Source organism: Taeniopygia guttata, chromosome 1A, assembly GCF_048771995.1.
Source record: "Taeniopygia guttata chromosome 1A, bTaeGut7.mat, whole genome shotgun sequence".
In the NCBI taxonomy this organism is placed as follows: Eukaryota; Metazoa; Chordata; class Aves; order Passeriformes; family Estrildidae; genus Taeniopygia; species Taeniopygia guttata.
The window spans coordinates 20022729-20050045 of NC_133025.1; the positions used below are offsets into that span (position 1 = coordinate 20022729).

General features: G+C 38.0%; 1 protein-coding gene across 7 annotated transcripts in view; it reads left to right on the forward strand.

The window, feature by feature from the left end:
* The window catches only part of ZNF800 (zinc finger protein 800), a 93079-nt gene extending 66091 nt beyond the window's left edge, over window positions 1-26988 (forward strand). For 5 of the 7 annotated variants that reach the window (XM_072920840.1, XM_072920851.1, XM_072920845.1 and 2 more), the window contains 5 exons: window positions 5254-5302; window positions 13884-13990; window positions 16271-16366; window positions 19600-19743; window positions 22101-26988. In XM_072920840.1, the coding sequence (XP_072776941.1) occupies window positions 13930-13990; window positions 16271-16366; window positions 19600-19743; window positions 22101-23872 (2073 nt within the window). In that variant the 5' untranslated portion in view covers window positions 5254-5302; window positions 13884-13929 and the 3' untranslated portion in view covers window positions 23873-26988. Of the gene's footprint in view, window positions 1-5253; window positions 5303-13139; window positions 13554-13883; window positions 13991-16270; window positions 16367-19599; window positions 19744-22100 lie in introns of those variants that run through there. The other 2 variants (XM_030256497.4, XM_072920833.1) reach the window with 2 other exon arrangements.
* The last annotated feature ends 329 nt before the right edge of the window (window positions 26989-27317 follow it).

Below are 27317 nucleotides of genomic sequence, written 5' to 3' on the forward strand. Positions count from 1 at the left end.
GTATTTTGAGATATCTGTGAATTTCTTTGCTGTCAGTTTTATGTTTGTCTAGCATGCATAATACATCATCATCTGAAAATTTTGTTCTTTCATAATTGCCTCTTTTCCATATGGTTATGACTATTTTACACACCAAATACTCTAACTCATATTCTTAGGGGGATTTCCTCTCATAGTTTCTTCTCATTGTACAATCTGATTATTTAACCCTTTTATTATTTTTATGTCTTATGTATAACATTGTAAATTATTTAGGTACCTTGGATTAGAATATCTATGAAAAAAATATTAAACAGATGACAGGTATTTCCTTCAGTAATCTCTAACAGATGGTAAAGCATGACTCGCAAACAGAGTTCTGCTGGTTGTCTGTCAGTATGTTGCATTTATCTATGTATCTAGTTGTATAATATTTAATTAAATAGAAAACTGATGGAAAAGATCAATCAGATTTATGAGGTAACAGTATCCAGAATTTCTCTTGGTGCTGGTTTTAATTGTCCAGACCATTGGCACTGAGAAGTTGATTTAAACCGCAGGTTATATATATATATCCATACCACTCCTCCTCTAATGTCTGAATTTCTTTACAACTCTGGGTTGATAACCATCTCATCCTTGTTACTCAGGGTGGTTATAAGTAGTTAGTTCTCAACAAATTTTCATTAATATTTAAATTGAGACAGTTCCTCCAATTAATCACCCATAAAGAGGGGTGCTAAGAATTGATGTGACCTTCTCTTCAGTGAAAACTGATGCAAAGAATTAGTTTAGGATTTTCTGATATTGTTTATGTTTGTTGAGTGCTGCTTGCTGTTGCACTAATGGTCTGGTCAGCTGATTATTTTCAATGTGGTTAAGATGGCTGTGAACATTTGTTTAGGTCTTCAAAATAGTAGTTTTGGACTTTTCTGTGATTATACCTCATAGGGATTCTTCATCCTATTTTTTCCTCTCTTTTGGAAATTACTCAATTTTTTTAAAAGTTATTTCTGTATTTTAGTATTTTTTGTAGTTGAATCACAGCAATGTTATTTTGGTTTTAAATGCTTTTAATTCTTTCAGTGTCTTCCTATTAGAAGATATTTATTGATATTTGGCATATAGCATGATGTTTTTATAGTCTCCAATCCAAAGTAAATGTTTTTAAACTTCTTTCAAATTTTTCTTTTCTTCTAAAAATTAGAATGTTACTGCTGGAGAAGTCTTGTCTCATTTTTTCCATAGCCTTTACAATCTCAAGATGGGCTATTCACTCCTGATTGCTGGAAATCTTAACAGCATGACAGCAGAAAATTGAAGACTGTCATTATTATAATTTTTGATCTCACTAATTTCTTCATGAGTTTGTGGTAATTGTTACCAGTCTGGTAACATGATGGACTGCAGCACTAATATCATACTTCTTTTCGGGAATATAATTCACAGAGGTTCATGTACACATATACTCTGTAGCATCCTTACTGAATTCCTCAACATTATTTTTAATTACTAATGCCTGCATGCCACCCACACTGTGTCGATTCTTACCTGAGAGCAGAATTTCATATTTCCAAACTTGAAATATGCCTAGTGAAAAGAGGACAGAGCCAGGTTCTTCCCAATGGTGCCAAGCAATAAAACGGGCAACAAGCAGAAACAGATGCACAGAAACATGAGGAACAAATTATCTAGTCTGTGGTGATTGACCACTGTCACCACTGGAACAGGGTGCCCAGAGAGGTTGTGAGTCTCCCTCACTGAATATATTCAAGAACTGTCTGGACACAATCCTGTGCTGATCTGGGATGAGCTGCTTGACCAGGGAGGTTGGACCAGATGTGGTCCCTTCAAACATGACCCATCCTGTGATTCTGTGGTTCTTTTTGTGGACTGGTCTTTGAATTAATCAAAATAAGTTTAAATTCTCATGCTGGCCTTTCGTATGCTTGCAGATCCTTCAACTTGAAATTATCTATGAATTGAACAAACACACCTAGTTATGAATAAACATATTTAATGGTAATCAACCAGGACAGAGTCTTAAAAAGCTTAAAACACCAAAAGCCTTCCTGAAATCCTGCTAGATTCCACTTCTCTGTTTCTTGAGGCCTATTACTCAATAGGAAGGAAATTAGGTGACCTGTTAATATTAGTAATCAGCAGGTATAAGTTGACTTTTACATCTTTTGTACATCTTTATCTTCTAAATGCTTAAAAACTGTGTCTTTCAATACTTGCTTCATTATCTGAGGGGACCAAAAGTAAACTGTCAGGCTTGTTAAATTTTTCTCTTGTCCTTTTCTTTTTAAAAATATAAATAGTGAGTTTACCCTCTTCCAATGCTTATATCTTATAGTACAGAATGAGTTAACATCAATAATTAATTAACAACTATTCTTTTGCTGTGCAATAGCCCAGGGCTACCACAATCCTCTATGGGCTGTAGCTTATTCCTTTCCACATAACACACTGAACTCGCTAGCTGTCTATGATGAAATCTATGCTACATAGTCTATGGAATGGTAAAAACTGTTAAGACAAAAATGTTTACCTGACTAGTTATAAGACCAAATTCATATAGTTTTCAGAACCATTCTCTAATATCTGAACTGTTTAATACTATATGGTTACTAACTCTCCAGTAGTTCAAGGAGATGTGTTACAAGCAAAGTAAATGACAGAATTAATTCATCTGAGAGGCAGCTGGCATGGTGCTTGGACAATATCTTTTGAGTGGCCAATTAAATATCACATACTAAATTAGCTTGCAGAAAATAACAGAAAAGCTTGCCAAGCTGATGAATGAAAAATTATGATCTGCTCACCAACTTTTTCTTTAACACACTAAAAAGTACAATTAGCAGAAGCTGTGGGATAAGAAGTCTTAACGAGAGTCATGACTGACAAAAATATCCTGTGCCAGCCTCAGTTCAGTTCAGTTTCATTAGCAAAAATTGCATTCACTCAAGTACTGTCAAAATGTGGAAGAGAAACTCAGTAGGTCAGTGTCAGAGCAGATCAGACCTGCTCATTACAGGGATTGATTCTCTGTTTGAGGTTTGATTCCTTGGGACTATTTGTCATTGCCTTCCATATTCAACTTGTATGGAGATTGCTGAAATATATTTACACTGCTCTCTTTTATTGCTCAATAGTATTAATTGGAATATACTGAATAATATGCTGAATACTATTTATGGAATCACTTATTAATCTTCTGATTCCTGATCTTTTAGTGCATATTTTTCTTATGCATTTGTGAATTTTGAGCACTGAAATACGAGCAGCCTTGTGTCACAAGCTTGTCTGTCACATTTACTGCACATTTTCTTTTACCCAGAATTGTGTTGTGCTTTGTATCTCCCAATTTATACCTTAAATTAATTGTGTTGTGCATTGGACTTCCCATTTGTACCTTTAGGTTACTGTCATTAATTTTATTTTGATGAATGTGTTCTTTATTTTTGACTTACAGTCCAAATTAGGCATGTCATGTTCTGCCATCCAAGAAGCAAATCTAATTTCCAGTGCAAATGTAAACTACATTTAGCTTTAATGTACTGGCAATCAACAGGCTACCTATCTCTTTTTGCTATTCTACAGGTTTTGCCTCCCTTCCTAAGGAAGCAAATTTACTCTATTGCACATTCTATCAGTCAAAATCTTGCAATAAGCTTTGGAACCTTCTTGAAAATTTCAACTGATTTTGACAGTGCTCAAGGTCTCAGTGTTACAACATTCCCACAAACTGAGTAGAGCCAGGCAGAGTGTAGAAACCGAATCAGTCTCCCACTTAGGGCAGAGCAGCACCACAATTCATTTCCCTAGATTTTCTCTGCTTTAGACAAAGTAGACTAGATCATTAGCTCCTATCACCAGTTTTCTTTAGGCCATGAAACTTTCATTTTTCTTTCAGCTCATTTAATGATTTATCATCTGAAGTCCTTCTTTATATGAAACAGTAATCTTATGTTGATTGGGTTAATTGTACATTGCATTTCTACAAATACTTGTTCTTGGTACTTTTGATAATATTATTTCTGGAATTCAGCTTGCTTTTTCTTTGGGTTGTTTGGTTGGTTGGTTGTTGTTTTGTTTTGTTTTCATGGCTTGTCCTCAGACATCTTGAAATATTTCATATGTTCCTTGATGTTGAGTAATGTCTTGCAAGTTTGCTGCTGGAATCATAATATCTCAAAATTTGAAAGGTTCCTATTACCCTGCAATATAGGACTTGATTTAGGTACAGATACATATATAAAAGAACTTCCAAAAATAGTTGCTTCCTTTTGAATAGAAATGTTCTTATTTCTGGATTTTCTAAGCACTTTTGCTCTGATTAGACCCAGGACCTAGATATTTATGTTTATACTTCCTTGCTTTTAATACAAAACCTAAGAAAATGGTCAGCAAATGATAATCTCATTGCAAGTCATAGAACCCCAGGAAAACCAGCTTAATGAATTCTACTGCTTGTTCTTTCTTTCTTGACTTCTTACTTCCTCCTCCTCTTTTCTGCTCTGCTTCTTGCTCTCAGTTTTGCCTGCATTACTTTTAAGCTACTGAGCCTTACTGCATCCTTTGATTCTGAATCTTTCCTGTGCCTTCTTTCTCCCCTCTTCTCATGAATCTCATTCTCCCTTTCCTTGTCTAAGCCTCCTTCCAGATATATTTCTCACCTCTCTCACTCTACTGCTTCCTATCCCTCCCCATGCTATATCCACACAACTGTGTGTGGACATACACCATATGTACATACAGAGAAACAGAAGTCTTTGTCCATTTTTCTGCAGGACTTTCCCCTCACCAGCACATTTTGAGATAAGTTTAGGAACATGCTCCATTATATTTTCCTCTGAAAGACTTAGAAATTCTTACACCTTCTCTTTACGCCCCTCTCTTCTGTCTTCAACAGTCTAGATCATTTGCCACCTCCTACATAAGAAAGAGAGAGCTGGAAACACTTTATTTTAAACTTCACTAAATGCATAATTAGGGATAGGTTTTAAATACATTATTTAGTAGAGAACATGATCACCTTGTGAATCAGCATGCTTGACCAGGTCTGCATTTGGCCTAAGTTTGCTTATCCAAATGCATTATCCTCCATTTCCTAGCGCATATCACAAAGCCTTAGAATATATATGCCTCAATTCAATGATTTCTGAAAGCATGAAGCTCATTTTGTTGCATATCTGTATGTGTTTTGTATTAATCAGATTAATCAGGGATAAGAATATGAATTAAATTAACTTTATGTTCACTCTGCAGGAAGAGTGTACAGGAAAAAAATCACTGGACTGGAAGAAAACTGAATGTGGTAAGAAGATGCAAATTCATTATATAACACTGTAAACCAGTCATTCATTTTTCCTAATATATTTTACTAGATTAATTAATTTGTTAAGTAAACTACCTGTCCTATGGGAAGCATACTTTCTTTTTTTTTTTACCTAGCCAGGCAGGTAAACAAAAAGGTGAGAATATTTACACCGAATAATGCTTTTCTTAAGTAAAGGTAAACAATGATTTTAAAGAGGCAAGTCATTCAGTACTTGTTAGTGATCTGTGAGGAGGAAAGAATAATACTTGAACTTCTTGGCTAGTTGAAGTTGAGTTCCCAACAGCACAAGTGTCCAAATCCTACATAAAACACCCAAACTATATAATCGATTCAGTTAGACCTTTTCTTCCCTGTCTCTTGTAGGACTTGGTTACTGACTGCACTGGTCTGATGATGTCAGATGAATGTCTTCCTGGGGCATTACAATGGTCACTCCTTGCCACCACAGTTGTTTCCAGCTGCACAGATTTTTTTCTCAAGCAGAGGATTAGCTCTGCATGCTCTGTAACTCTCCTGCCAGAACCCACTGTCAGAAGGTGCAGCACTGAAATGGGTGGGCTGGATTCCAGCCCCCAAGCAGCCTTGCTGATGGCTGAACCACCAGCTCATTCTTTCTACAGAGCTGCTGTAATCACAAGCTAAATACTTTTAGGCCAGAATTTTTTCCTGCCTCTGTGTGAAGCTGTGTCACTGTGAAACCAGGAATCAAAGCTGAAGGGTGTAAAGGGAAAACAACAGAATTTGTTGAATCCACGATCAAATGATGACAAGGACCTCCAGGGGAGAGATGCAATGCAAATTGTTCCCCTTGCTAAACTTTATAGTCATGCACCAGAAAGCCCAGAAGGGAATTAGACCTCATGAGAAGTCTAATTAATTATGAGTTTTAATAACTTTGTAAATAAATGAATTATGGCTAAGACAATACACATAGCAGGTTTTTTTTTTTATCCCAAAAGGGTAATGAAGCTTTATGTTAATTGGGGAACAGAGCACGAAGATGCAGCTCCTTGTTAGATTGGAATACACATTGACTAAGATTCAGAATTATTCTAGCCCAGGGATTTTCTGTAAGATACTGTCAAGGCTATGCATAAGAATAGTGTAAACATTGCAATTATGCAAATGTGGACTTGATGCAAATATAACTGAATTTAGTTTTAAGATTTCACCAAAAATTGAGGCACATAAGAATGCACAGTTTAAATTCTGTAAGCAACTTGCATGTGATTATAAAATCATACCATGATAACCAGCTCATATAATTTCATTTGTAGTACAAAGAAAACTTATAATGTACTTTTTTGAGGTGACTGATACAGGAAAAAGCAACACAGAAGTGTCTGAGTGATCTCACCTTTATCTGAAAGTTAACATATCTGTGCTCTAAAGACTAGTTTATTCATTTCCCATTAATACATCTTTGGATAGAAATAAATAAACAACATTGGGAATTGCAACCAGAATGCAAGATTGTTTTTGCCCTTCCTCAAGTTAAGTTCACTCTCAGTGGAATCAGGCTGACCTTTTTAATTTTCTCTACAGTCCCCCAGCTCTTGAATTCCTGATTTAACTGTGCCTTGTGCTTAAAAGTGGTCTCTAACTTGTAGTTTAGGATTTTGAAATCAAGGTATTCTACTTCCTTGGCAAATGTTCTACCCATTTGGCCATCATGGTCAGAGACTCTAACAAAGGGGTCTTAATGTGCTCAAATCATAGAATATGTTGAGTTGGAAGGGACCCTTCAGGTCGATTAAGTCTAAATCCTGTCCCTGCGTAGGACACCCTAAGAATCACACCATCTGCATGAGAGTGTTGGCCAAACACTTCCTGAACTCTGTCAGTCTTGGTGTTGTGACCACTTGCTGAGAGAGCCTGTTCCAGTGCCTGACCATCCTCTTTGTGAAAAACTTTCCTGATATCCAACCAAAATCTCCTCCAACTCAGCTTCATGCCATTCTCTCAAGTCCTGTTCACTACTACGAGAGTAAAGAGATCAGTGTCTGTCCCTCCACTTCCCTTTGTGAGGTTGCTGAAGACCACCATGAGGACTACCCTCAGCCTCCTCCAGGGTGAACAGACCAAGAGATCTCAGCAGTTCCTCATCTGGCTTCCTTCTCAGAACCTTCAACATCATTCTGGCCCCGCTTTGGATGCTCTCTGATAACTCAGCATATTTTTTTAAATGTGGTGGCCAAATCTGCCCCCATCACAGGAGGTGAGGCTGTCCCAGCTCAGAGCAGAGCAGGACAATCCCCTCCCTTGCCTGGCTGTGATGCTGTGCCTGATGCACCCCAGGACAGGACTGGTCCTCCTGGCTGCCAGGGCACTGCTGGCTCATCCAACCTGCATTGACCAGGATCCCAAATCCCTTTCTGTGGTGCTGCTCTCCAGCCTCCTGTTCCCCAGCCCATACACTCAAACAGAATAGCCCTGCCTCAGATGCAGATTCTGGCACTTGTGTTTGTTAAACTTCATACAGTTGGTGATTATCCATCTTTCTGATTCATTGAGGTTTCTCTGCAGGGTGGCTCTGTCCTTGAAGGAGTCTGAATTTCTTTCAGGCTTCTATGTTTAATTTGTTATAATTTTTAATAATTAATTTGTTTAATATGGAGTTTCTGAATATACAGTTTTCATGAGATGCTTTCAGCAAGGACATTACATAAAGCCACATCAAATGAGTAAATAGATGAAGAGTGATATATTAAGGAATGCTGGAATATCTGTATTCGCAGTGAAATACTTTATGACTATGATTTGCGATATTTCTTGATTAGCACATACTACATGTGAGATCCTTCAGGGTTAATGCAACTTTGCCTTCACCTCTGCAAAAATGAACTCTGTTCAGGCAGCATCACAGCATTAATTCACTCCAATTTACAATTATTTTCTTCTAGGAAAAATTACTGTGAAGCCAGGTGCTTCATCCAAAATGCATCCCAAATACAGAAAAAATGTTAGTGGTCATAGCATATGAGGAAAAGTTTAGTAATCAAATCCTACAGCTCTTAGCTGTATAAACAGATGGCAAGGCATCTCAGCAGGTGTTACTGCCAGGCTTTGGGCAAGACAAAACCTCTCAGTGGATACTAAACCTACTATCACAACTGTTTGAGATAACACTAAAATATCCTCTACCAAAAATATACCTCCCTTGCTAGAATACTTCATATATTTGAAAGCACACTCCTGTAACTAAGAGAAATTGTTCTGAATTTTGAATTTTTTCAAAGCCATATTCACAATCCAGAAACAATAAAAAATAACACAAGACTTAGTTCAAAACTTCTCACCAGCTCCACATCATCTAGAAGATAATGAATAAATAAAGACTCTGCTTCAAAACCTGATGGTTATGTTGAGAACACTGGCCAGAGAATGAAAGCTAAACTCAAACCCCCCTCCCCTATTCATATATTTTATGCCTAGAATTTAAATAAAGTACATCAAAAATATTTTAATCCTTACATTTGTTATATGCAAATGCATCCTGTACATTTTACATCGTATCTGGTTTCACTGTGAATTGCCATGTTCCCTGGACACAAGCTAATTATGGATTGTATGAAGAATTATATATTGTTCTAAAAATCGTTTTCATTTTCATTGAATCTTATCAATGTAAGACAAAAAGAAAGTTATTATAAATTTTAATTACTGTTCATATTTTACAGAGGAATATTCTATTTTTCAAAGTCAGGCAACATCATATGCTTGTTCTTTTTACACACAACGAAACTCAAACTGGATTTAAGTTCCAGTTTAACTTCTTGGATGAACAACTGCAGCACTGTATTGTGAAGTGAGCTGTATTGGAATCTTTGCTACCCTGATCCAAATTTCTCTTATTCAATGGCTGGCTACTGGCTGAAAGGACTCCATTTTGCACTTTTCTTGATTAGCACATACTACATGTGAGATCCTTCAGGGTTAATCCAATTTTGCCTTCACCTCTGCAAAAATGATCTCTGTTCAGGCAGCGTCGCAGCATTAATTCACTCCTGAAGGCACTTTCTACCAGATCAGGTGGAACTATCTGATCTGTGCTGGCAGCTTTCACCAGTCCCAGAGACACTTTGCGCATGACTGATTTACTGGTCAAAATTTGGGTGTGGTCGGTTGTCCATGTTACTAATTAGTTACATTGTAAACTCTATGAGTAGTTAAACAGCAATATACAGATTAGGGTCTTCCACCCACGAAGAGGTTACAAGGTCAGCTAAATTACTAAGATTTACAAATTCATGCAATAGTGACCATTTAAGGTCTTCCTTAAATTATAAACAAAAAGTTCACACAAAGTTATGGAACACAAAAATTATGAAAATGTGTTTAAGATAGAATAAGATTCCAGTTGCTGTTTCTGTTTGGCCCTCTTCCAAAAATATGCACTTCCACCTCCCAAAAAATACAGCAACTTGATGTTAGTTGGAATTTCTAAAATTGGAGAGGGGGAAGGCAGAAAGGCACATTTTGTATAACCCATGTCATGGTCTTTTATAATGAAAAAAGGGGCTGAAACCAGGGACTGTCTGACATACTGGAAGGCAGGATTGCTCTGCCTTCAACAAGCTGGAGAACATCCTGACAGGGCAAAGCCTTGCACCTAGCGCAAAAAAGCCTAGCACTGGTATAGGCTGAGGACTGACTAATGAGACAGCAGCTCCACAAAAAGGACCTGTGTGTCCCAGTTAAAAAGTGAAATGAGGATCAACAGTGCAACTTTTGGTAATTAAGCCTAACCACTACACTGTGCCACATCAACATCACAGCAGGTGAAGGGAGAGCATTATTCTCTACTTGCCATTTGTGAAACCACATCTGCAACACTGTGTCGAGCTTGGGTTTCTAAGTATGCAAGGAATACTTAGAAGATTAAAAGTATCCAGAAGAAGGTAACCAACGTGGTTCCAGGGGTGGGAGCATGTGACAGAGGGAGAGGCTAAAGGAATTTACCTTCATTTTGAGAAGACATAATCCCAATGCTTCACTGAACGGAGTTTATGAAGAAGGAGGAACTTTTCCCTTTTCTGGAGGTGCATAAGAAAAGGACAAGAAAGAATGGTCATGGTATTGTCTGGATGCCAGCCGCCCTCCAAAGCTGTTCTATCCCTTCCCTCAGCTGGACAGGGGAGGGAAAAAATAATGAAACCTCATGAGCTGAGAAAAGGATGGGGAGAGATCTTCCACTGTCATGGACAAAACAGACTCAGCTTGGAGAAATCAATTGAACACAATCAAAATCAGAATAGGATAATGAGAAGTAAAATGAATTTTAAAAACACATTTTCCCCACTTCACCCTCTTTCCAGGGATTAACTTTATTCCCAAATCTTTACCTCCCCCCAGCAGTGGTGCACAGGGACAGGTGGTTACTGTTATGGTCAGTTAATTACATTATTTCTGCTGCTGCTTCCTTCTCAGGGAGAGGAGTCCTACCCACAGGCTGCAACTTTTCAGGAATTGCTTCAGCCTGGGTCTTTTTTTTCAACAGAGGGGAAATCCTCCGGGAACAAACTGTTCCAGCATGGGTCCCCATGGGATCACAAGTCCTGCCAGCAAACCTGCTCTACAATGGGCTCCTTTCTCCATAGGCCACGGGTCCTGCCAAGAACCTGCTCCAGGATGAGCTTCTCACAGGGTCACAGCCTCCTTTGGACATCCACCTGCTCTGGTGTAGGGTTCTCCAGGGATCTCTGCTCCCCCGTGGCCCTCCATGGGCTACAGGGGCACAGCTGCCTCCCCATGGCCTGCACCACGGGTGAAGGGGAATCTCAGCCCCAGTGCCTGGAGCACCTCCCTCCCCATCTTCCATCACTGACTTTGCTGCCTGCAGGGCAGTTTCACTCACCTATTCTCGCTCCTCCCTTCTCTGGCTACAGTTACTTCTGTGCAGTAACTTTTTTTCTTAAATATGTTGTCACAGAGGCTTTACTACCGCCAATGACTAACTCAGCCTTGACCAGTGGTGGGTCCATCTTGGAGCTGGCTGGCATTAGCATGAGGGAAGCTTCCAGAAGCTTCTCAGGCAAGCCACTCAATACCAAAATCTTGCCATGCACGCAAAATGTAGGCCATAGGTTGCAAAAAGAGAAACTTTCATTGGATTAGAAGGAGGAAAAAAGTTTTGTTGAGAGTGGCTAAACACAGAAACCCAAATATAGTCAAAAGATTCTAAATTTCCACTGCTGGTTTATGATTTGCCAGTTGATTTTTCCTTTCTTACTTTTTTATCACTGAGTAAAATTACATTGGTGACAAGGGTACCGGTGTTCCTAGTAAATGTCCCAGATGCAAAGTTTCCTGATCTAACCCTACTATTTCAGTATTCGTAGCGTAATGTTATCAGTGAGAATGTAAAATCATTGACCGTGATTCCTACATCTCCTGGGAGGTGGGGAATATTAATTCTCCCAGTTCACTACTTCTTGGACAAGTACGCCAGTCAGCAGGCTGTTGTGCAGAACTAGGGCACACAGCTGTGCTCATTGCACTTTGTTGCCCATGAGTTCTATCCAAGTGCTCTCTACATGGTTGAACACAGCTGCATGGCTGGCAAAGATGTGTGTCTAAAACACATAGAGTCGAGCTCAGGATGTAGCTAAACTCAAGATGAGAATACACAACGACCTGTGTTTGGTTGTCTGACACAAAGGACAATGGACTTTTGCTGCACTTCAGGGTTAAGATGCTATTTGGCACTCAGCTGTTGGAACTGTTCTCTGACACTAAAGAGGTTTCCAGTTTATTAACCAAAATACAAATGCAACTGATGGAGCTTGAATTTGGTCTCATTTTGCTTGGGAAAAAAAAAAGACTTGTTAATTAAACCAATGTCTATACTTTAAAAGAAGACATTATTGGGTACTAATTGATGGCCACAGATGGTAAGGTCTCTCCATGTCTCATTTGAGAAAGTGTGAGACATGTTACTGTCACACAGACTGTAAAAGTGACTTGGAACTTTGTCTCAAACCATCAATCCTGTCTCCATTAAGAGACGCTATTACAAGCCAAAGCTTCGCAGATTGTTTTTGTGTTAGTACCATCACTAAGCTTTTTTTCCTGTGATGATGTGCTTATTCCTCACATTACCTTACAGATTTTTCTTCAATGGCAGAAGTTGTTCCTTAAGTGTATGAAGACTTAATCGTACCGTTTCCTTTGGCAAAAACCAAGTATCACCTATTCAACAATCCGAGGTGCCTACAGAAGGGCACCAAGACAGCACAGGACTAAACAGGACCCTGTGGAAACGTGTCTGGAGACACGGGCTGCCCTGCCACTCACTCCACTGCACCAACTGCACTGTCCTGTGGCCGGCATTTAGCATACACATCACACAATTCCCTTTCAGAACACGAGCTTTCCCTCCAAGTGTTCAGAACATAAATCTATCCTTTCCCTTGGAAGGTCTACTAGAACAACTGCTGGTTTGGTTCATATTTTTTTTACACTGTAATGGCGCAGACCAGGCTGAAAGGGCAGAAATGCCAGCTGGCAGAAATGCCAGCTCCAAGGATGCTGGCTGCTCCCATGTGCGTCCGGGCACCGGTGCCCGAGGGCAGCGCTGCGCATCGCGGGCGTGCGCGGCGGTCAGCGCGGGCCTTTCTCCCCGCCGGGACAAAGACGGCGCCGGTTCCCGCCGCGGTTCCGCCCGGCGGGTCGGTCCCGTGGCAGGCGCCGCGCCTCAGCGCGCCCGGGGCCGCTCCCGTGTCCCGCCGGGGCCCCGCGGGCCGCGCCGCCCCGGCCCGCCCGCGGCCGCCGCCCGGCACCTGTGCGGCCCGGCCGGGCAGCGGCGGGCGCGGCGCCTGCGTACTGGGCGGGCGCTCGCCGCCAGGACCGCAGTCACTTCCTGCCCCCGTGCCCATCCGGCTCCGGGGTCAGCGGCCGCCGCTCTGGCGGGACAGGGGCGAATAAAGTTTAATTCGGGGAGGGGGAGACCGCCCGTCCTCTCCAGGTAGGGCCGGCCCGCGGTGCCCGCCCGTCGCGCCCGCCCCGTCCCGGCGTCGGCGCCCGCTGTCACCTGCGGCCGCGCGCGCCTCCCGCCCGGCCGCGCGTGGCGGGCGCGCCCCGCTCCGGCTCCGGCTCCGGCTCGGCGGCGCCGCGGAGCGCCCGGCCCGGCGCGGGAGCTGCAGCCCCGGGCTGCCGGGAGCGCGGCTTCCCCCGCGGGACCCAGGAACGCCGTCCCATCGGCGGGGCTGCGGGACGAGGCTGAGAGGTACGGACGGAACGCGGCGGCGCCGCCACGGAGGGGGCGCGGGGCGGTGCGGCCGGGCCGCGCTCGGTGGGGAGGGCGGCGGCCTGGGGCTCTCCCGCCGGCCGGGGCGCAGGCGGCGGCGGGGCGGCAGCGGGGCCGTGCCGGGCTCCCCGCGGCCCTTGCAGAGGGCGCCTGAGACCTGCGGAAAACAATGGGAACTTTCTCCTGCGCCGGGGCACCGCTGCCACCGGCCTGCCCCGCCGTGCTGCCGTGCAAGTGGGTGCGCGGGGCTGGCGCGCTCCTGAGCCGCTGGTGCTTGGGCGGTGATTGCCAATTTGCTTACTTTGGCAGAACCGAGCTGCTGGATGTAGAAGGGAAGTAGTCGTGCGCACGGAAAATGCCTCTAAGGGACAAGTGTTGTCAGACTGACCACCATCACCATGGATGCTGTGACCCAGGTATAGTGGTGTGTGATGCTTCGGCTCTTTTGCATGTCTCCTTCATTAAAAGCTTGTAGAAACTGTTGAGCGGATTGCAAATGTGTATCATTGGTGTCAGCTCTAGGTATAAAAAGTTTCTGAATTTTGTTTGGAAATGGGGTTTTTTTTTGTATCCTTGAACTGTCACCTTAAAATCATTTCAGGAAGAGACTATTTTAGTTCCAGCATGTGGGATAATCCTCAGGCCACCTCATGGGCATTGTGTGCAGTGAGCAGAGGAAGGCAAGAACTTGTATAAAGCAACTGATCATTTTGTTTCCAAAAAATGCAGTGTTTTAAAGTTTGGGTTTTTTTTTTTTTTTTTTTTTTTTTGTAAAATGGTGTTTCTTGCAATAATTTGCATTTGTTGTTTATATTTTTACTGTGTCTTCTCTGGTGAACTGTGGTGAAATTGAAAATCTTAGTCTCAGAGGAGAAAAACCCCACCAAATCCTAGAACAACTCTTTACGTTCCATGCCTGAATGATGTGAAAGATGTCATCAGTGGAAACTGTTACGAATATTCTGAAGATTTGGCCAACCTGTTAGATACATTTGAAATTATTATGCTTATTGTTATAACTAGTATTTTTAAATGCTATATTGTTTCTTTTGGCCTTTTTGTGGAGTTTATTTGGATGCTTTCACTTAAGTTTTTGAAAAAAAGGTGCTATTGATGCTTTCACTTCTGTTTTGAGAAGAAAGGCATCAGTTTGGGGAATTAACAGTCGAAAATGTTACCACAGTGACTTTGAGTGAAATGTAATTTGAGAATAGATATTGTTCAGTTAGTAGAAACATTGCTTTATGTTGACGATGAAATGGTTTTGAGTTGTTCTTATGCTTTAAAAAAACAAAAATATTTTTCTTGCCTGACAAATTAACAGTGATGTGTTAGGTCTGCTTCACCTGTGTTACTCCTGTTGATGTCAGTTGGTGTTGTACATGCGTATTAGAGACTGTATACAAGCCAAAATGTTTTATTTGGAAGTGTAGGGATTAGGCTAGTAGAATACAATATGCCATTGTGTTAGAGATCCCCAAATGATTAGCTGATTTGTCATGGTTGTTATGTGTTTGTATTTATAACGGTATATTATGGGACCTGGATAGTCGGGTGGAATGTTCATTCTGTTGTCCTTTTCTACAATGCTTTGTCTTTTGATGTTTTTTTCAGCTAGAATTTATAACCTTTTAGCTCAACATTCCTGTCAAAATTTGTTTAGTCTTTTTGCACTTATTATCTCTAAATAGTTTTATACTATGCCTCAACTGGCCTTTATTAAAAATAAATTTATTAGAGCTCTCAGTGCTAAATTTATAAATGAAAACCTTACAATGGGATTAAAATCAAACCAAATGGTTAAGGTGGGAGCCAGTTTATGAAGTGCAAGGCTGGCTGTTTAGTCAATAAGAAATATAAAAGAAGACCTAACTAAAGGTTTTGCAAGCACTGGCTTCAAGAAGTATTCTTATTCCTGTAAATTTGGGTTCCCTCTGGGCAAAGCTTAATTGCTATATCTATATACAGCAGTGGAGTGCTATTAATTTTGATGTGGGTAAATACTGCATATTTGAATTGATAAAAATTCTGAATAATATATGCTTTAGTTTTGATAGCTTTTGCAAAGAATATGATACGGAAAGAAACATCAGAAATAAAGTATTCCCTCAGCAGTTTATTTGAGTCTGAACAGTTTCCTGAATGTAGCTTTTGTGGTTACACAAAAGGATTTTTGGTATATGCTATGTAGCTTTGCCTGTGCTTTTTTTCTGATCATTGCTACTTAAATTTGGCTTCGGTGTTTAGGTGCATACTGGTGACATTGAAGTCAGGTAGTGTGCTGTGAAGTATTTGCTAATGCTGGTGATCAGTATTTGGTAATACTCTTTTGTCCATGTCATTTAGTTTTAACAATGGGAATCAAGTGGATTGTTCTGGGGAATTAATTGATGGACATTTCTAGTGAGTTAATTTGGTTTTAGATATTTAAATATTTCTGTGTTTTTTACATGTAGCTTTGAATACAGACAAAAAAGTGATCAAAATGACAGCAAACTGTCAGAAGGTATGATAGCTGGAAAATTCAGTGTTGACTGTTTTTTAATTCAATATAACTGAAAATTTTAGAGTAAGACTACTTTTTAATAGTCCTGGCTGTTCTTTTTAGCTAGTTTACTGTATGTGTGGGCGATTCTTAAATTACAAAAATTACCTGAGTGTTTTCTAATGTCTTATTATCCTTTCATATATTTCAGTGCATCTGTTGGAACCTGGTGATCCTCCGTTATTGCAGCAGCCTCTGCAAACATCAAAATCTGGTATTCAGCAAATCATTGAGTGTTTTCGATCAGGTAGGAAACCATGCCTTACCCTTAAAAAGTTCATTACCTTATTAAAAGAGTTATGTTTATTCAGTGTATTAAAATAACCAGCACCTGACTTTATGCATATCTACAAAATATTTGTAGATTTTTGGAATTAGGTATTCCTTTTAATAAGGGTTTTCATAGAAAGTAATGAAGATACAGATCTTGCTGTATAGTTATCCTTCAAAAACCTTAATTTTTAAGTTTGTTATTCTGCTTCGTGTCATTTCTGCTGCTATGATCATTGAGTTTATCATAAAACCCCTGAGGTGAAGAAAAAATTTAATCTTGAACATCTTAAATTGCTTCATCATATTACTTTTAAGCTGTTCCTTGATTGAGTTTGTGAGTTGCAATACCTAGCAATGAACAGCTACGCATTTGAGGAGGCATGCCAGGGAAGATTCAAACCTGCAGTGTTTTCAAGCTGTTTCTACACTTCTGATGTGGCAAACCAAACATTTTACTTTCACAACTCTTGGTCTTTAGTGCTACTATCTATGTGTATCTAGATTTTTTCCTGTTGATCTTTTAAGTATATGAAATGCTTTGTGTATTAAAACACTGCTGCTGTGCAATGAGATGCATATCTGGTCTGAGTCTTGTAAATGGGCACAGTATTTAAGTTGTCCACTAGCGTTTCAATAACTTAATACAAAATCAGGATGTATGATTATTCATTAGTAACCATTTTTAGCTTGCTTGAGGCCTCAGAGATGCGTGACAGACTTTTGCTTGAAGCAGATTAATGGAATAATCTGCTACTGGTAATAGCACAAACTAGTTGCAGGTACTTTGTCTCTGAGCTACTTGCACATTGTCCTCACTGGCAGATGTTAAATGGATAGCTTACTTTGATATCATCAGTCACCTGCATCAGGGAGGTTGGACAGAAGGCAAGAGGACTTAGACAAAGATTTTACTGGCTGCTTTTGAACAAGCAGCATTTCATTATGGAAAGAGAGTATTTGATTCTTGTGGTGAAGGAATAGAAATTTAAGACAGAGTATTGTACATAACTGTTTAAATAGATTTATCAAAAGCTCCTGTCATTCAAAGCATTAAGAATAAAAAGCGAATTTGAGGTTTTTTTTCTAAAAAAGAAATGCTTGCAAAAGTCATAAATTTTGGAATTTCTGATAGAGATATTTATGACTGGTGTTCTCTGCCAATTTATTGTGACTGTGATGTTATTCTAGCATCAACTTTTACAAATATTAACAGAATTCGACAAGGTATCACCTGCATTGCCATCTCAATATGCAATTAGATGTAACTACAAAATAGAAAAGACTTCAGTAACTTAAATTTTTTTGCCGTTTTGAGAAGTTCCTGAATGTCTGTAGTTTATTTCAAAAGGACCAATTATTTTTCTTTACTCCCACCTGTGAAAGGTTTCACAGATGCATAAGGATGATTTGCAGTCAGAATGACTACCATGTCATATAGAATGATTTCCAATATGTCATAAATCCTTTAATCTCATCCAGTAATTCTTAAGTCCTTGGAAAAAAAACTTTTCAGTCCTGAACAGGAGACTGAATACCAATATAATAGGGAAGAGAATGAAGAACCTGACTGGGTAGTAATGGAGAATTCTATTTTTTTTTTTTTTGAGAATGAGGCTTGTGGCTAGGGCATGCATGAACAACGTAGAATTTTATCTACATGGAGCATTTTCAGTTTTGTTCAGCTAGATTTTGTTTATATGCAGAAATTCAAATGTTGGTGAGATCAGAGTAAACAACTTGCTTTTGGGGGGAACTCTGTACAATTTTTATTTGATGTTACTACTAAATATAGTAGTATATATACTAGTAAATACATTTCAGTCGTCTGTAAAAATGCAGGTCAAATGAGGGTGAAATTAGTATCACTCAAAGAAAGAGCAGTGGATATGGTTTGGGAAGGCGTAGGAGGGGACAGAAACTGTGGTAGCCTTGGGTGCTTGAGTTTGGATACCATTTTTAAGGAATGTTGAAAAAGACACTGTGCTTTGCTGAAACTCAGATTTAGAAAGCTTTGTAGTATTCTTATTGCACCAAGAAATGTTTTCTTGGTAAGGCCCATTTGTATTGAAGAACTATAGCTGATTGTGAAATTTTTAATATTTGAAAGATTGTAATTTAGACAGTAGTTCTGCAGTTTGACTCTGAGAAAGGAATTTGAAAGGAATTCTTAGAAGTGTGATGAGATGACAGAATGCTTGACCTTGTAGTTCAGCTTGAAGAATGTCTTGCTGCTGCTGTTCCATAGGTGTTTGATATTATTTATTGGTGGTCCAGCTTCATTATGTTTTTCCTTGTTTGATTAGTTTTGAATAATTAAATTCTAAAAAAAAAATCAAGATAGGTAAAATAGCTGAATTTGGTTAATTAGTGCTCCTTTCTAATTTGGAGTGGGTAAGCATAATTTAGTAATCTTTTGCCGATTTTAGGTCTTACAGTCATAATTTTCATGAGATGAAGAATGAAGGACTAAGTTTGAAGAGTAGAAAAAATGACAGGAGCGGGAACATTTCAACAATGCTAGATCTAACTATCTTTGTATACAATACATAATAGTCTGGGAAGCTGACATTTTATCACACTCTCTGTTTTAATAGAGATCTTTCAGATTTAGGTTGTATGTATTTTCCTTTCTTCAGGCTGAAAATATGCCTACATTTCTGCTATCTCGCCTAAGTGTCATCATCTCAGACTTGGCTTAGATATCTAAGTGTAGTAACCTTTCTTGACCTGTTAGTTATTCTCTTTGGTCTATTTAATCCTTTAGTTTTTTGCCTTACCAGGTGCCATTTCTATGTGAAATAGCTGTATATGTCTTGTTTTCTTAGCATTGTAGGATAACCCTAAAGAAAAAATACTACAGGCTTCTTTAAATGCTCTATGTGCTTATTCTTTCCTATTGGGCAATTGTATTGCAACAACCAAATACTGTAGTAAGAACGCTTTCCTAATGTTAGATGTTAGTTTTTATTGTAAATCATTGCACCTTCTCTGTAAACTGTAACATGTGTAATCCTTGAGGGGTTTTTTTCATCATAGTGAAATTTGGAGCATGTATCATAAACTTCCATTACAAATGAAGTAGCACTAACAAAAGATAAATGCTGTTGTAATTATTCATGGTCTAAAATGTTTCCACTTTCATGGGATGATGAGAATTAAGAGATGAACAGAAAGCCTTCCATAAGTGTAATATTTATTTTATTACAGGAACGAAACAACTTAAACATATCTTGTTAAGAGATGTGGACACCATTTTTGAGTGTAAATTGTGCCGGAGTCTCTTCAGAGGATTACCAAATTTAATTACTCATAAAAAGTTTTATTGTCCTCCAAGTCTTCAGATGGATGATAGTAAGTCTTATTAATGTCTTATTTAAATGTTTAATAAAGCTATGTGAAGTTGAAAAAATTATCTTTCATTACCATTTACACAAACATACCTGAAACAAAATGCAAAAAACCAAGGTGGATCTAAATTTCTGTAGTAATCTATGTAGATCACTTTTATGTTATTGAAGGAGGTACAGCAATGACTTTATATGAATTGACAACCAAGAGCCATGCCAATATCATAATTAGATAGCTAGTTTATACACCTAGCCTTTTAATTGTCACTCTTAACACTTCTTACTCCTTCTTACCCTTTTTCTTTCCCATCTGTCCTTTACTGTGAAAGATACCAAAAGCATGTCAAAGGACTGAGAAGCTAATCTCACAGAAGACAGTGGCTATGACAGGGTGATTCTGCTCCTGTGAAGTGCCCTAGGTCAATATCCTTAATATTCTCTTGTACTGAGAGAATACAGTGCGTGTGACATGGATGCAGTCTTTTGGTTTTAGTCAGTATGAAATGCAGACTAAAAGTTTACCCTTTTATTTAAGGATCTGTGCTTGAATAATGCTGTCTCTTTTCCCCTGTTTCACTTAAGTGTATGCTGCTTTAACATATCCTATGTGATCGTGCCTAGCCATACATTGTTGTTGCGGAAAATAAGCTTTATTATTAAAGAAGTTACTTAAATTATGAGGAAAAAGCTAAGGACTATATTTTTTATGGAAAGAAAAATTTATTACAGTCTTATTCCAGTGATGACTTTTTGTTAACCTGAGTAAAATTGATTAATCTGGAAATGTGTCAGAATTCAAAAATGTTTGTAAAGCTAATTATCTTGAGCTCTTCTTTAGATCAGTATGGGTGCAAGGAGGATTTTACTTTCCCGAGTAATGCCTTCCTGCCTCAATACTACAAAAATTAGGAACAAACAGAGATATACTTTGGTGTTTCTTTTTGCACATGGTGTCAGCTGAAAGGAGAAGGTGAAAAGGCTGGTACTGTCACCTTCCTTAAATGAGATTGTTTGGCCAGTTAGAGAGTCACAGAACTTCTGTGTGAGAAGGGGTGACTCGTAGTTTCAAAGCAAAGTTAGAAGTGCATGTGACCTTAGATGTAATAGTTTCAAAGCAAAGTAAGATTGCCCTGAGGAAAGACTTAATGTTGAGCTCCTGGCATTCTAGCCTTCATTTAATTTTCTGATTAACTTCCATATATTAATATGAAATAACGTGCAAGTAACATACAAATAAGAAAACTTCCACTGTTAACTATGAGAGGTGCAAATAAAAGGAATAATACTACACACTCTGAATAAAACTGTATATATACTTGTGCATTATATAAAATTGAGTGTAGTTATTGAACTAAGTGGGAGTTTTTTCAATAAATAAAAGATAGTGAACAAGAGGCAGGAATAAAAGTTCAGCAAACCATTGTGAAAAATCCATACACTCAATATAATCATGAAGTTGTCTTAAAAGGTCTATAAAATAGGAAGAACTTTTTACTCGTGGTAAAAGCTATGTAGATAGGCTCATTTGAAACTGACGGTAAAAGCTGTTAAAAATTCAGTGTTAAAAAATCGGGTTGGAGCAACAAAACAGCCTATTTTTTGTACTAACACTTTCCATATATTGCTGGGTATGGAAGGAATAACTCTGACTGTGGGTTTTTAATTCGTTATTACCAAGACTCACATCTTTAAAATTATCCACAATAATTTGAGCTATGTCATCTCAGTGCCTCACCTTCTGTGCTGTAGGACCCCAGCTTCCTAGTTTTGCCATTGCAGATGCTTTGAGTGTCACATTGGGAACTAGAGCACTGAACTAATTTGGCATTTAAAAAGAGAATATTACTGAGACCTATAAATATTATCTACTTGTATCTACCTCATGCAATGCTCAGGTTACACAGCTGTTTCATTCTTTGGTAAGGATTGTTCAGAATTTACAGAGAAGAGCTTATTTCCAGAATTAGGTTCCTTTATTGAGAGTGCCTGTATCCCACAGTAGGAAAATTGGTTTTTAATGATACTTCAGGCTTAGTTGCACACCTGCAGAACAAGCTCAGTCGAATGATGTTACTCTTGCAATTGATATAGTTTTTTAAAGACCAGCTTAATTCCAGTCATACGAATTTTTAGTTCAGGTGGCTTTCACATTAGCATGCCAGGAGAGTTATTTCCAATGCTGGCTTTTAATAAAAAGGCAACTTGCAATGATTACTCAAAGCCTTTGAGTGTTCAGAGAGTACAAAAGAGGATTTGTGGAATTTTGTAAACTGAATTAACATAGTGGTTAAAAGCTACTTTGAAATTGAAATAATTGGAAATTACCAAATCATTAAAAAATACCATTTCCTCTTTTCACAGACCTCCCAGATACAAAAGATAAGCAGAGTCAAGCCATAAATGACCTTCTTGAAGCAATCTATCCAAGGGTAGATAAGCAAGAATATATCATTACATTAGAACCTATAGAAACTAATCAAAATGCTGTATTTCAATATGTGTCAAGGACTGACAGCCCAGCTGAGAACACAGAAAGTAGCCATACCCCCGATCAAGCTCCAGTACAGATCCAGGAACCCAGCACTGAGCAACCCAAGACTGTTTCAGCTCCAGCCCCAGTCCCAGCTGGGGATACTGTAGAATTACCTCCTGCTGATCCTGTTACCAACAAGGTGATATCTACTCCTGAAGAGCAGCCACCTGTGGTAAATCCTGACTCCGACTCTCTGGATAATTCTGATTATGGCCACCAGCTGATTTGTTGCCTCTGTAGGAAGGAATTTCATTCAAGACGCAGTGTACGCCGGCACATTCGAAAAGTACACAAAAAAAAGATGGAAGAACTAAAGAAGTATATAGAAACAAAAAAGAAACCAAACCAGTGCTCTGCAAAAGGACGAAATAAGAATGTTCTTGTTACATTAGGTAGAAGTTGTCCTGTGTGTTATAAATCATTTGCCACAAAAGCCAATGTAAGGAGGCATTTTGATGAAGTTCATAGAGGATTAAGAAGGGATTCCATTACTCCTGATATAGCTACAAAGCCTGGGCAACCTTTGTTCTTGGATACAGCTTCTGCTAAAAAAACTTTTAAGACCAGAAAACAAAAGTCGTCTTCAAAGGCTGAATACAATTTAAGTGCATGCAAATGCCTTCTGTGCAAGAGAAAATATAGTTCACAGATAATGCTGAAAAGGCATATGCAAATTGTTCACAAGATAATTCTTTCTGGAAAGAACTCTAAAAGAGAGAAAGGACCCAACAGTACTACCAATGGCACAGAAATCAAAGTTGAACCAGCAGCTTCTGTAGAACCTTCACCCCCTTCCATTGTGCTTTCTCCACAGAATGAATTAAAGGGAACAAATCATTCAAATGAGAAAAAGAACACACCGTCAGCACAGAAAAATAAGGTTAGACAGGACCCTGAAAACCCTAAATCAACCTCTAAATCAACCACTAAATCAAGCACTAAATCAACCTGCAAATCAACCACTAAATCAACCCCTAAATCAACCAATGCATCTGCTGCAGGTGGCCAGCAAAAAACCAGGAAGCCAAAACTTTCAGCTGGCTTTGACTTCAAGCAGCTTTACTGTAAACTCTGTAAGCGCCAATTTACGTCTAAACAGAATTTAACAAAACACATTGAATTACACACAGATGGAAATAATATTTATGTTAAATACTACAGGTGTCCACTCTGCTCTTACGAAACGCGTCGCAAGCGTGATGTGATCAGACACATAACTGTGGTTCATAAAAAGTCGCCACGCTACCTTGGGAAAATAACGGCGAGTTTAGAAATAAGAGCAATAAAGAAGCCAATTGATCTTGTTCTAAATAAGGTGACAAAAAGAGGCTCTCAGAAGGATGAAACAAAACATATTGGTTCAAAACAGGATGTCACCTCTAATTCTCCCAATAAAAAGTATGAAGGAGCTGATGTTGGCATTGAAGTAAAAGTAACAAAAAACTTTTCTCTGCACCGATGCAGTAAATGTGGGAAAGCATTTGCCAGAAAAGCTTTTCTAGAACATCACAAGAAAACCCACAAAGCAAACGTATCTCATTCACCTGAAGAAAGTAAAACCAAAGGCAGAAGTACAAGATCTAAAGCTGTTGTCTGGTGAGGAAAAAGAAAAAGTGTTTTGTTCTTTTTTTTTTTTAATTAAAAAAAAAACCCAAACAACAATACTACTTTTTTACTACTACTCTTTGCTGTTGTTGATTTATTTCTGAAAACATATTTTCCTATAGATTTTATGGTTTAGTGGCTTAAATGCAAAAGTCAATGTCAAATTTGGTTTTTTTTTAGCATTTTGGAAAAGAGTTAAAATCTAAATTTGTCATTGTAGAAAGATGGAATGTAGATTAAACTGTACTAAGTCAACTCTTTAAACTGTCTTAAGGCATCTGTTGTAATAAAGCTAATATAAGTACATTTTTAAAATAGTAATTTTTAAAAAGTAACAATTTTGTTTGGATTGAATAACTTAACTCATTAAATTAACTTTGTTGTGACCACTTGAAGAAGTACTAAAAGTACTAAAGTAAAAGCTGATAACAGAAAAAAATCTCTATGAACTTACTGGAATTAGCATTTGTGAATTTAAATTTTTATTTTAATGTGTATTACCAACACACTGTCAACAAAAGTGCATAGAACAGGTTTTTTAATGTAATTGGGTTGCTTAATTGCTTTGATTTAAAATCATTATGGGTTAAGTGTCTGCAAATGCCTTTAAAATCATCAAATTTAGAATTCTATTCTTTTAATGGTTATTTATATAAGCCCAGGTTTGGACACTTGTGGTCATTTAGTATTTCAAATTGTTCAAATCTTATCGAAGTTTTTGCTTTAAGCCTTGATATGTATTGAAATCTGCCCTAGAATTTTCTAAACTTTTGCTTATGTGGTGCTCTTGGAATTTTTTACACTTGGAGGGGTTGTACTTGTAGCTACTCAGTTTTTCATAGGCCTTGCCATGGCCTATTTTTAGAGGATCTTTTAAAAAAGAAAATATTTGTGTGCAGTCACTTTGTATTTCAAACTGACCAACTGATGGCTGAAGGTTGGGGATTGTACAAAAATATGATGAACAGAGATTGTAGTGACAATTTTAGGAGTTTTTAACATCCTTATTCAGAATCATCTTTCTAGCATATTTGGTAAAAAGAAAACAAATTATATGTGCCTTGTTCTATGTTTCAACTCTGAAACGCTATTTTCTGGGAGGTGATTTGATTTGAGTTCAACTTTCACAGTGAATAACCACCTAGTTATATTAAATTGTGATGTGGTGCTTTCACGACTTTCTAATAAATTCTGACCGAATTAGGCAGAACTTCAAAAATGAACTGAGTTGAACCCTGAATATGCTGAATTCTAGAGGGGGAGTGACTTCTGCATTTTGAATAAGAATTAAAAATTTAACCTTATAAATTATTTATGTTGTGTAGTTTAAAACAGAATTATATGGGTAAAATCAAAGTATTAATTTATTCCCATTTCTCTTCAGATAGGTTCAAGTGATGTTCGGAAAGTTTGAAGTTCATTTGAATGAAAAAGACTAGTTTGTTGGTGGAACTGCTAATTCTTGATAATGGTACTATAAGGAGAGAATATTTTCATAAGCTGTTTTTTTTTCTTACTATACTAATAATCATTCTGACTGCTTGTAGGACAGTACCACTTCCCAAAACACTGAAGTAGTTGAAGTGAAATGCACATGCTTCTAAATTAGCAGTTATCTCTATGTAGTTGTAGTTTGACCCAGTATAGAACAAACTTCTGAAATTGAAAAAGAGTATACAAGAGACAAATTAATGAGCAGCAGCTTTGGAAGAAGGTGGATTTTCCTCATTTAGGAAATCTTCAGGAAACTCATCGTGCATACTGGTCCTCCCTGGCAGTGCTAATTGATGGACAGCTCAAACTTTGATGTGATACCCTACTTTGGTAAATGTTGTATTATATATTGTTTTAAATTTATTACAAATGAATGTATAAGAGCAAGAAATGTAGTGTTTATTGGCTGAATTCTACTAATTTTTAGTATTTGCCATAAATTCAGTTTGTTCATGTTGACTAATTTCTCAGTTCAAGGACATTCTGAATTTCACTGTGCTGAAGTTGCTTCAGAGACCTCCATTTTGTTTCCATATGTGGTTGATAGGAAAACTTTGTAAACATCTAGAAAGTTTACAAGAATATCCACATTCCTCTATTCTTTAATTTTTAAAAAAAATTATACACAAGCACTTTAATGATAGTTGCAGTTTATTTTTTCAGTTTATTTTTGAAAGATCAACACACTAATGTTAATATGAAGGTAGTGAATATTTGCTGATGTATTATAGACAATCTGTGCACAACCACTTATAATGATAGCTTATTTCAATAAATATTAATAAAAAGGGAGGATAGTTTGGGAGAAACTCAAAATATATTTTCTCTCAAAATCGTAAATGACCACTATGGGTAACACTTGACTTTGTGTAATTGGAAAATGTTTAGATACCTTTTTTTAAAACTTTTTAATCAAGATTGTAGTAAAACAGTTGCATGCCTACCATTATGAAGTTCTTGGCAGGTTTCATGCAATCGTGGGTTTTGTTTCAGGGGTTTCCTTTTGTTGTTTGGGGGTTTTTGTTGGTTTTTTTGTTTATTTTTATTTTTTACCTTTTAGAAAATATTTTGTTTAGTGATTTGTGTCAAATTGCTACAATTTGAAAGGTATTGTACATCAGAAGAAATACCGTGTTTTTTATATCGGTTCACTCCCTTACTTAGGGAGGTACCTCGTGTTCATATATACTTTTTTTGTATAAAATATATCTAAATGTTGATCACAAGATCAGGAGTAAAAATGCTTTTATGGATAGAGAACTATTTGGCCCTGTTAGTGCATTGCACTAAAAATACTGTGAATGGGAACTAAGATTGTAGCTTTGCTCAAAATGTTCTATGTTGAATGTACATGCTTTTGTTTGGATAAATGTACTGTATTTGATGGAAAATAAAGCAGACTGGAAATGATTTTTAAGTGGGCATAAACAAAAAGATGTTGTGTTTGTAAACTTGGGATATATGTGACTCCACAGTCGGAAATTACATTGTTTGCATTTTGTAAAGTTTTATTTGATGATCATTGAAGCTAGTTCTTTGTAATATTCTGTTGTAATAAATGTTGTTTTGTTTTTTTTTTTAAATTAAAAATTTGGCATTTGTGGAGTGAACACTTTACACTGGTGGTCAACTCTTGCTGCATTTTTGGCAAACACTGCTCATATTGGCCTTTTGCTCCTTTTAAAGGAATCTCTTCCTTAACTGAGGAACTCTTGTTGTTGTTACTCTTTTAGAGCAAAATACTGAAGAAGATAGGTTATGATGAGGTTTTTTTTTTACAAGAAAATAGGATCACCTGGTTTTCCATTGGAAATAACATTGATGGCTGCATGGTTGGATATAAAAAGGAACGGCCATAACCATTGTTTATTGTTTTATAAAAAAGACATTAGGCTCTTAATGTAAGTGTATTTTAAGTCATGTTCCTGAGTGCCTGCAGATAAAGA